This window comes from Plutella xylostella, chromosome 30 (assembly GCF_932276165.1).
Source record: "Plutella xylostella chromosome 30, ilPluXylo3.1, whole genome shotgun sequence".
Taxonomy (NCBI): Eukaryota; Metazoa; Arthropoda; class Insecta; order Lepidoptera; family Plutellidae; genus Plutella; species Plutella xylostella.
Genome location: NC_064010.1, coordinates 4791258 through 4803338, shown reverse-complemented (window position 1 = coordinate 4803338; position 12081 = coordinate 4791258). Strand labels below are relative to the sequence as shown.

Here is a 12081-nt window from a genome sequence, read left to right as displayed (position 1 = left end):
GGGAGGCACTAAGGTTCCTGAGAGAGCCAGGTGCAGGTACACACTTACAAACTCACAGAGAATAGAATAGAATAGAACCCTCATAGGTAGCAATTTCACTATGACAGAGGTCAGATTTCTTAACATCAAAGAGTGGGATTTTGCTAAGATTTAAAGTTATTTACTTACGTTTACATACATTTTAAAAATAAAATACCGATTGATTATGGATTTTTAACGGATTTGTCCTTTAATAAATATAACAGACCGATTCAATACGATCTTAAACAATTAGTTAGGATCCACTTACGTTTTCACGACTTTATAGTTGGACTGTATCTAGTGTTATCTTGTCCGCATACCTATAAACTATAAACTAAATGGACACCCTACACAACCACCAACGCATATTATGTCACTCAGGTAAATCTACCACAAATTTAAGATAAGGGATTTTATCTCAGAATAAGTATATTTATTACGATAACACATCCCCATTAGGAGGATCTTTTAAATAGACTGACCGTTATTTGTGTGGTTATTTTTAAGTGGAAGGTTCAGTGTCAGTGACATAGTGTAATTGACAATATGTGGAGTTTTATGGTAAGTTTGCTTCAGTACCGCCTGAGTTTAACGATATTATCCTAATTAATCTTAATCCTTCAGTCGTCGAATAATATAATAGACCCGTTTGGACAGCTACACAAATTTGTTATTTACTCTTGATTTACTTGATGAAATACATAAAAAGGCACATAATCTGGCTTATTATTTAACGGCCGAAAGAAAAAAGATCTTTTAAAGCATCAACAGTTATACTTATTGTTTACTTACATTTTTTATGATTTAGGTTTGACACCAGCTGTCATCCCATACATTTCGGAACTGTCCAAACTGGCCTATTATATTTCGACGACTGTAATCCTAACTAATGCGAAAGTAACTGTGTCTGTCTGTCTCTCTGTTACTCTTTCACGCCAAAACTACTGAACAGATTTGAATGAAATTTGGTATACATATGGACCATATGGTCTAGACCCTGAGAAAGAACATAGGCTACTTTTTATCTCACGGTAAACTTTTTAAGGCGAAGCCAAACTTTCGACAAGCGTGACAAACTTTTGGCTGTGATAAATAGTTAGCTCTGCTCATATTATTATAATTATTATTATTAAGCTTATAAGTACTGTATACTAACTAGTATTAAGTCTTTTTTTGAAAAGATGGCTCAGGAGTTTCTTGCCTCCGTTCTTCTGCTTAGACAGAAAGAGCCCCCCTTATCCGAACGGAGAGTAGTTTGAAAAAATTGACGTTCATCAGAAAATTTTATATTTTTACGATGAATAAAAAATTTTGAGTTTTGAGTTTGACAAACACCCCACTTCTACCACTGTGGTCTTGTTTTGAATTAGTTCGGTTACAATATTTGTGACTTCATTCTTTGGTACCTACAATGGTTTTCATTACAGTGCGACAAACTTATCTGTTCCGGTGAGAGCGAACTAAATTGATCCATATCTCATTATTTACTAATGAATTATATATTGATATAGATTAGATGGATTTATTGAAACCACAAGAGCGAATTACCACTACTGGCAAACTTAAAACCTTATAGAATGAAGAAATATTACACATTTACGTGAGCTGACACCGGAACAGATAAGTTTGTGGCACTGTAAGTTGAACTTAAAACGGTTTGACAGTAAACAAAATGTTGAAAGTTTTTAGCTTTGTTTTTGAGTGTGAAAGAAGTCCGTTAGTTCTACAAAAATACACCACACACACAAAGAATACAATTAAAAAAAACAAACCGAAGAAAAAAATACACACCAAATAAAATAAAATAAAACTATACTATATATGTATATATTATAATAGCTGGCCAGTATGTGTTTGTGGTATACCAGTGCAGCGGCAAAAAGGCCCCGAGCTCAGCATATGCTACACGTACAGAAATGTACATGCAGCGCTGTTTTTCGTCGAGGCTTAAAAATACAACATAACTAAATAAATTAAAATAAAAACAGAAACAAGGAGCAGTGTATTTATAAATACCTATTAATATACATATAGTGTGACACCATCTTGTTTTGCATATCGTTAGTCTAAGAGCATTCCGTAATCATGTACTATGTTTCCAGCAGTAGATGAGTTTGTGAAGATGTCGACATCAGTCCTTCAGTTCTTCCTGTATGTTTCAGATACTGACGCTTATGCTGTTCGACATAAGTTGTTCGTACCCGAGAATTGATGTGAGTACCATAATAGTTTAATTAATCATCATGGCGGTCGAATGGCGTAGTGGTTAGTAGCCCTGACTGCTATGCCGAAGGTCCCGGGTTCTATTCCCGGCTGGGGCAGATATTTGTTTCAAGACAGATATTTGTACTCGGGTCTTGGGTGTTGATATTTATATTTAATATGTATCTATCTATGTTATTTGTGTAGATATATATCAGCTTTCCGATACCCATAACACAGGTTCTGCCTAGCTTGGGGTCGAATCGCCGTGTGTGAGATATGCCCCACATATTTATTTATTATATTTATGTTACAGAGACACAGAGACGTGTACGAGGTACAAGAAGACAAACCCTCAAACACTATCCGCTTCGTAAACCCCCGTGGCGATAACCCCGTCGTACGAGAGATTACTTACTATCATCTTGTGGAGACCCCGTACGATGCCGCCATTGGGGTAAGTTATTTCATAGAACCCATATGATGCCCCCATTGGGGTAAGTTGTTTCATTTAACCTAACACAAGCAAAAGTCGCGTAACTTTTGAACGGCGGAACCGTATTTATGAAACATGACTGAGAACACTCAGGGTTTCATTACCTATGCCCCAAAAAATCAAAAAGAAAATCGGTTCAGCCGTTCGGGAGATACGGTACCACAAATAGATACACACACACACACACACACACACACACACACACACACACACACACACACACACACACACACACACGCACGCACACACAGAAACGCACAACCCCGTGGTGCGGGAGATCAAGTACTTACCATCTTGTGGAGACACCCTACGAAGCCGCCATTGGGGTAAGTTGTTTCATATAAATCGCAAACTAAATTTCAGGGTTCTAGCTGAAAACCAGCGCTATGGCTAACCATGCTGAGCTAGAGCCCGTTTCAGCACCTGAAAGCCACACTGATGCTCATTTTTTTAATTACTTTAAATTTATTATTTATTTATGATTGTGTGGGTGTGGAATATTTGAAATTTGAATGAATATTTTGTCTTTCTTTCTAAATTTATACATACGGTATTGGGTGTATAGTGTGATATCTCAATAACATAGTTGTTAGAAGTAAAAGACATTTAAAATAATAACAACTTGGCCATTTTCAGGGTCACAAACAGATAGGTTCCTCCTCATCATCAGAAGAAGCCACGGAGAGGCCGGCGACCAACGGCCACGGGTACCCTTTCCTCGACCTGATGCCTGAAGATGCTGATGATGTGAGTTTGTGATGTTGGTGCAAATGGTTACTTGGATTACGAAGGCCGAGAAGCGAGAACAGAGTTGGAGACAGTTTTTAACCCCCGACGGAAAAAGTGAGGGTGTTAAAAGATTAACGTGTCTGTGTATCTGTCTGTGGTAGAGTAGCACCAAAATGGTTATCCGATTTTCGTTTTGTTTTTTAGGGTTATAGGTAACTAGATGTTCCCGCGCGCTTCGCTTCGCCTTAAAAAGTTTTCCCGTGGGAATTCCGGGATAAAAAGTAGCCTATGTTCTTTCCCAGGGTCTAGACCGTATGTATACCAAATTTCATTCAAATCCGTTCAGTAGTTTTGGCGTGAAAGAGTAACAGACAGACAGACAGACAGACAGACAGACAGACACAGTTACTTTCGCATTTATAATATTAGTTAGGATGTTACCCCGTGTTGGATAAATATATTTAATAAAATAAATATTATATAGGTTTTTGCTCACGTGATGGTTCAAGGTCCAAAGCTCGGCGTGGAGGGCCCTCCCGATGCTTGAGTAATCCGTTTTAATCTTGAGGTTCTCACACACAAAATCACATGTCTACTTATAATCGTATACACAAATATAATGCCTAATAGCAGCTGGTAATATTTAACCGAAAATACAAATATTGCGAATATCGAGACCGCGCCGAAATACAAGAGCAGATAACCCGACGAGAGGCTGCCAACGACAGAGTAGACTGTCAAAAATAAAAGAACCTACCCACATACAAATATAAGAACCTACCCACATACAATTATTAAAGTGTTCGTCGGTACCGAACACCCCGAGTGCCCTTAGCCATGTTTCATTAAAATCCTCTAGTTAACCGAGAATAGGTATGTACCTTGTCTAGAGGGTGTTAAAAATGCTATAGCGTAGTAGTAAATAAATAAAATCATCAGCTGAAAAAAGACCTTCTTCGTCCTAAATTCGTGCTGTCGGCTGGGTTAGACTATTTTTTACACAAAAGAGAAAACTTTTTGATGTATTTTTCTTACAGGAAACAATATCTGAAACATCTAAGGAGTTGGGAGAGAACGAGAGCAGTGACGAAATTGTTTCGGGTGACGATTTCATTGCTGCAGACGAGGTAGATATTTAAAGAATTTTTATAGTGTAATAGTGTGCTAAGCTTACATGAAATCATGATCAAATTATTTTCCAGGTAATCAAAACTCCTGAAGTTGATCAAAATCAACCTACAAGTGATGAATCTACCAAGGATGAGTCTGAAAAATCTGAGGATGATATTAAATCAGAGGTGCCTGCTGATGAAGAAACTATTGAAGATATTATTCTAGCGGTAATAGAAGAAGACAAGAATAACGCTGAAATTGAAAGTGTAGTCCCTATGGTAACAGTTGAAGAAGAATCAAAAGCGGAAACTCCTGCAGAACCTATAATTGATATTCTTCCCCATGAAGTTGAAGAATCAGGCAAAGACGAAGTTAAACTCGATGTCTCAGTAGAGCCAGAGATTCCCAAGGCATCGGAAGATGAAAAGGATACAAATATTCAAAGCGTAAGTAGAATATTTATATTTATGCTGCGAAAGTAGAGTCCTCAATCTATAACGGGTTCAAATCCTGGTATGCTGTTAAAAAATAAATAAAAAATAACTAAACTAAGTTCCTAGTTAGTTAATATTTAATCCTTTTTGTTTTTAGCTATTACCATCAGTAACAGAGGAAAGTCTTGTATCGTCTACAGAGTCTACTGAGGTAAAATCAATATAAAACCAAAACGATTTAACAAAAAGATAGGTATATTTTATACGAGTGATGAATGATGGTTCATAAATTACAGGCCAAAAAGATTCGATTCCGAAACCGCATATTAGGGCGCCTTCAAATTAGTCGCTAATTGTCGCGCGGCTGTAAAATCCATATAAATTTTGTAATTTAAAAGATGCGCGACTGCAGCGCCGCAGCAGCGCTGCAGTCGCGCGTTAATAATTTATATGGAATTTAGACTGCAGCGCGGCTGCAGCGCTGCAGCAGCGCTGCAGCCGCGCGACACTTAGCGACTAATTTGAAGGCGCCCTTATTTGGATCGCCAATGAAACTTAGAAACAGATAAGTATTTAAATATGAAGAAGCTTTTGCCTTTTGTGAGTCTCATATTTAATTTTCAGAGTAATATCATCCGCATTCTATATAAAAATTTAGATTAAAAAAACACTTCGGCTAGCTATTAAACATTTTTAGTATAACAAAAAATATTAATAACTAAGCATTCTTTTTCAGATAAAGGAAAAAATACCAGAGGGTACTGACATTCCAGCCAACGTTGAAACGGTGCGCTATATTACTTATACTTTAAATAGATTATTAAAGACATTAATAATTCGTCAATTATTGTCAATTTAAGTTGTTTATAATTACGCATACCCATTAAGCTCATAACATTATTTAGATTTAAAAGTTCTATAAGTACCACCTACCTAACCACCTAGTGAATCATTTTATTTGTATCCAGGTACACTGGCATCCACGACACAGGCTGAGCCTAGTGTGGAAGCCACCGAATTTTGATAATTTATAACCTCTCACCCTTTTATTTAATTTCCTAAGATTATTTGTTTGTACCTACTAACTTTTCTAAATTCTATGGTGTTTAAATAAATATTTTTCATTTTGATTTGATTTGAATTAATTGTAATTTATTTTACAGATCCAGTTGAGGCGGAAAAGGCAAGCTATTGAAGTAAGTAGTACGTTGGATTTTGAATGCGCCTTTTCCCAAATAGACAATGTATTTTTTTCTAAATAGGTATTATGAGAAAATATGTTTTGAAAGCTATAAACCCTCTGTAAGAGTTCGAGGCCAAGTTTCTTTACTATGTTACAAAAATCATATGCACCATTTAGGTTATTTCTTGTATACAATTATATTTATACGATTGCATAGTGCACTTCTATTCTCTATTCTATTCTCTGTGGGGGTGTCAGTACCTGCCCCTGGCTCTCTCGAATGGAACCTTTGTGCATATCCCCAAGGTCTAAACTGCCTTCCTAAGCTTGGACCATTTCCCACCACGCTGGTCCACTGCGGGTTGGTGGGTTCACATATCTAGATGTGCTAAATCTAGATATGCAGGTTTCCTCACGATGTTTTCCTTCACCGTAAGAGCGATGGTATACATTGTACTTGTTACACACACGCGCACTCACGCCTTGTACTAATGTACTCCCTTGCGGGGTAGGCAGAGGTGCATTGCTGCACCCACTTTTCGCCAGAGTGTTATGTTAGTCCCAATGTAATAGGGGGCGGGCCTATTGCCATTTTACGGGCACATCTAAGACCCGAGAACAAATATCTGTGTTTAAACAAATATCTGCCCCAGCCGTGAATCGAACCCGGGACCAGGGTCACTAACCACTACGCCATTCGGTCGACTGCATGCTACATGTCAGCGTCGGGATTCGAACCCGCATCTCTGGCGTGAGAAGCGGGCGCTTCCCCGACTGAGCTACCACCGCTCCCGCCACTTACTTGTTCCTCATATTATTTTTATTTTTAGGATATCCCGGAAGCGCCAATACTGCCTCCTCTCAACTATGACAGCTTACCCGAAGATGTGAGAGACAAGTTTAAATTTCCTGTAAGTATCTTTAGGATTAGTATCAAACAATACATAAACAAGTATATTCCCGCTGTAACCATTTACCAAGAACAAATAATAATCGGTTTGAATCAGCTGGGATCGATGATGGTATCTTCTTCAGCATTCCAAAACCTAGATAGACTATTTTCAAGGCCCTGGACATTTATGGTGATCATCTTCCGAAGCTTCCGAAGCTTGGGGCCGCGGGTTCGAATCCCGCCCATGGCAAACATTCGTGGGATGAGCACTTGTGTTTGCCTTGTGTCTATTTGTCGTTTATCTATTTAATATGTATCTATCTATGTATCTGTGTATATATATATATATATATATATCAGCTGTCCGACACCCATAACACAGGTTATGCCTATCTTGTGGTCGGATGGCCGTGTGTGAGATGTCCCCACAGATTTATTTATTTATTTAACCTAACACTCATTTTATGTTAATGATGATTTATCCACTTTCTCTTTCAGGTATTACCTAAAGGCCCTAAAATGCTGGAAGAGCTATATGAAAGTGAAGCGGATGAACTATCTGGAAGGGTTGGTATCATGAATTAATACGATTGACGACCGAATGGCGTAGTGGTTAGTGACCCTGACTACTGAGCCGAAGGTCCCGGGTTCGATTCCCGGCTGGGGCAGATATTTGTATAAACTCAGATTGTTCTCGGGTCTTGGGTGTTGATATTTATATTTAGGATCTATCTATCTATGTATTTGTGTAGATATATCAGCTGTCCGACACCCATAACACAGGTTCTGCCTAGCTTGGGGTCGGACGGCCGCGTGTGTGAGATGTCCCCACATATTTATTTATTTATTTCTTTTAATATAAAAATTGCCTTATTTATGAAGTTAGTACATTTTCCTGGCCTTACATAATTACACTCACGGGCAATGAAAAGGTTCCACTGAGAAAAGCTCAAAATTACTCCTAAACTGACAAGGCTAGGCTAGCTTAATGATGCCTTCTGCAATTGAAGTACATTTAACAGAGCATCAGGATATTAGCAACTAAAAACAATAATATTTTGTTCAAATTTTTAAATGAAATCTTTGAAAAAATTGGGGTCGTTTGGCGTCGGCATTTTGTGAGTGAAACTTTTTCATTGCCCGTGAGTGTATATATGTCGCAGGCATCTGGTTTAATCTCCTGTTTGATTGAACCGCTAGCCCGTTGATTGGATGACGCTATTCAGTTGTATGACTAGGCCGAACGTTGATTGTACAAGCGTCACAAAACGTCCAACTAGTTAGCGGACTTAAAATCAGTCAGGTGGTGAATAAAACAAATATGGCGTCTAACAGCGAACAGCTGACACAAAAAGCACTTGTATTGTTATTTTTTGCAAATAAATTAGCTTTAAAGTGCGTTATTTATGTTAAAATAGTGTGGCAACATGGATTTACCTATTATTATACCGCCGGCGGATAGTTTCAAAGAAAAAAAAATGTGCTGAAACTGGATAGTTATGAACAACAATATCAAGGTACGTTTATTGTTATTGTTTAGTTAATTTGTGAGATGAGAGCTTTGTAACATAGTCTTTTTGTTGACTCTTGTCTGGTCATGTTCATCCTAACCAGACATTACAAAGTTGCTATACTATATCAGTCTATATCCCATTTAACGACTTCGCTGAATAACGTTCAGTCAAGACGTTGGACGTTACAGTCAACCACTTGACGAGTTGTTCTTTAGTCATTCAACTGAGTAGCGTCATCCAATGAACGGGCTAGCGGTTCAATCAAACAGGAGATTAAACCAGATGCCTGCGACATATACACAAATATATGAAAATATAAATACAATTTTAAAAAAATCCAAAATGAAAACAACACAAACTTTATAGGCATTGCCGAATGGTGAAGAAGACAACGAAGATAAACCAAACAAATACCACGAAGAAATGAAACAGAAAATGGACGATATGTTCTCAAACATCAAACCTGATGATGGAGAGCACCAGGACATGGATCCTGACGCTGACGGCATCGTCAATGTGGAGACCAAGAACGTGAGGACTTATGGCATGAGCCTCACCGGCGACCGCGGCTATGTATTCAATGTAAGAATGAATATATTTATAAGTAGTTTATATTATAGTCCTTGTTAGAAACACAACTTCTAAATGACTAAAACTTTAAAAAGAAAATTCTAAGGTAGGTGGTGTCTACATATTTTGAAATAGTAGTTTATTTCTCTCTCTCTCTCTCTCTCAGCCTTCTGTAGTCCACTGTTGGACATAGGCCTCTCCTAACGATCGCCACCCCAAACGGTCACCCGCCATCTGCATCCAGCGGCTTCCCGCTACCTTCCGCAGATCATCAGACCAACGGGTTGGGGGGCGACCGACACGCCATTTGCCGACACGGGGTCTCCACTCCAGAACCTTTGTACTCCAGCGGTCGTCGGCCGGTCGGTCGGCGTAGTTTATTTAGCATCTGAAATTATGTCATATTGTTGAACCTGACTGTTCCCCTGTACTACAGCATCATGCTGCGCTTGAACACTTTTAGACTCTGAAAGCAACTCACACGTTTTTCGTTTGGTCTCATATACGGTAGTGGACTCGTGTCTTGTTTAAATAAATAAATTTATTTATTCCTTTCTATTTTCAGAACATGTGGAGCAATCCGGGGTTATCATACAATGTTGGAACACTAGAAACGGTACCTGAGAACAGCGGAGTTGAGGTAGGTACCTCGTCATTGATGTTTAATCAATTGAATCCTTTTTAATTGATTACAAATTACAATACAATACAATGTGATTAGATTGAAAACACATAATTATGTACAACATAAATTAAAATTAAATAAAAAATATGTTATTTATAGGAATCAAAACCAGAAAACCCCATGACATACATTGAAGGTCAATCGAACCCTGAAGAACCAATAGATGTCAGCGAAGAGGTCAAACCTCCTGTTTCAGAGGAAACGAAACCTGAAGGAGAAATAGAAGTCACAGCTTCAGTTGAGGAGAAGGAAGACCTTGACGATATATTTGTACATAATTCACAGGTTAGGGTTTGTATTCCTAATTCCATTCATATGTCTCGCTCTTGGAGTCTTTCTGAAAGATCGCATCCGGAACGAAGTATCCGACAGAGAACTAAAGTCACCGACATGGCTCACCGAGTAAGTAAGATTAAGTGGCAGTGGGCTGGTCACATCTGTTAAAGAACCGATGACCGATGGGGTAAACGTGTTCTGTAGTGGAGGCCGCGACTAGGCAAACGTAGTGTGGGACGCCCCCGGCTAGATGGGGTGACGACTTGCGAAAGGTGGCTGGTCATGATTGGATGCCGAAACCTAAAGATCGCATCCAGTGGCGTGCTTTGGGAGAGGCCTACGTCCAGCAGTGGACTGCTATAGGCTTATGATGACAAATAAAATGAAAAAGATACTAAAACTATTTATTACAATTTCAGCCGATAATAAAAACGACAACTGTAGCCCCTGAGGTGGAAAGTGAGCTAAAAACAAAAGACAGTGATGATGAGGTTGATAGTAAAGTTGCCGACATCTTGGAAGAATTCATGAATAACGTAAGTTACCTAAAATATATTAAAAAAACTTTCAATTATTTTAAATAAATCTATTAAGTACCTAGTTACCTATGTATTTAAGGAAATCATAGATTATGATCAGAAATCAATATTGTAAAGTTTCGTCTTAAAGGGATTAAATCATTTATTTTACAGAAAGAGTTCTGGCAGTGGCTAACTGATTGGACGGAAATGTACACAACGACATTGAAAAATGTAAGTAAAAATACATTTAGGTATCATACTCTTTTTTTGGTCAAAAGTTGCTTTATTTATGTTTTTAATTTTTATTCACAGTACATCCATAAGGTGGTAGACAAACAAATAGAAAAGTTGGAAGAACGCCTTAAATCTGAAAAAGCTGAACAAGAAATGAAAGAAAAATCTGATGAAGGCGAAGAAATTGACAAAGAAATACCTACGGATGAAATTGTCCATAAAAGTATATTTATTGATGGAAAACAAATATCTCTTACTACAACCTCAAATTTAAACACAGATGCAATGGACATAAGTGATTTGCTTAAGTCGAGAAAACACAAGGACAAAAAGAAGGACGAATATCCAACTACTACTACTATCAAACCTGAACTTGAATTGAAACCTATAACAAAAGATGAAATCAAAGTAAATGCAGAAAATATTTACGGCAATACTGTAGGCAGTGAAAAAGTTACCAATATGTTTTTCTTCTTCACCGGAAGAAAAGAGGAAGCAGCGGAGAAAATAGATTCTTTGATAAATAATAAAGAAAATAAAACTAAAGGGGAAACTGATAAGGACATTGAAAATCCTGAACCTATAGTGACCACAACAGCAGAAACGACTACGATATCCCAGAGTTCTACAGCAGAGATTGCAAAAACGGATGGTCTAATTATAGACGAACGCAATGAAGAAGTATCTACAACGACTGAATTGCCCCTGGAAAGCACGGAACCAAATACTTCCGAAAAGAAAACCACAGGATCATCTTCTAATCTTCTTCAACAAGAAATTGAAGCAACTACAACAACAGTAGTAGAAAGTATAACAACTGAGCTATCTTCAACTATAGCTTCAGAAGATAGCAAATCGGAGATAACAACAGAACTAAATATTTCATCTACCGGTGATGCAAAAGAAATTGTAGAAAGCGTAGAAGTTAAAGAACCAAAAGTAGAAATGAGTCCTACCGAGTCAAGTACAGAACCGGCTGTGAAATAGGAATACGATTTTTTTATATATGTTATAGATCTGTATAGGTACATACTAACTTAATGAGTAAGAATAATTGTGATAAATGATTCTATAGGTAATTGTAGTATTATACACTCACGGGCAATGAAAAAGTTCCATTGAGAAGAGCACCAAATTATTCCAAAACGGAAAAATCTGATTATTGACGCCTTCTGCAACATTGAAGTACATTTATAAGAGCATCAGGATAT

The 12081-nt window shown here is 37.8% G+C and overlaps 1 protein-coding gene across 1 annotated transcript; it reads left to right on the top strand.

Annotated features, from left to right (window-relative positions):
* Positions 1 to 567: 567 nt before the first annotated feature.
* On the top strand, positions 568 to 11857 carry LOC105398263. Its single transcript, XM_038121576.2, has 15 exons — positions 568 to 582; positions 2184 to 2234; positions 2540 to 2680; positions 3356 to 3466; positions 4486 to 4575; positions 4651 to 5007; positions 5153 to 5206; positions 7009 to 7089; positions 7569 to 7637; positions 8951 to 9166; positions 9720 to 9794; positions 9939 to 10124; positions 10535 to 10651; positions 10808 to 10867; positions 10949 to 11857. Exons 1-15 carry the CDS (start codon positions 568 to 570, stop codon positions 11855 to 11857), a joined length of 2532 nt encoding a protein of 843 aa, XP_037977504.2.
* The last annotated feature ends 224 nt before the right edge of the window (positions 11858 to 12081 follow it).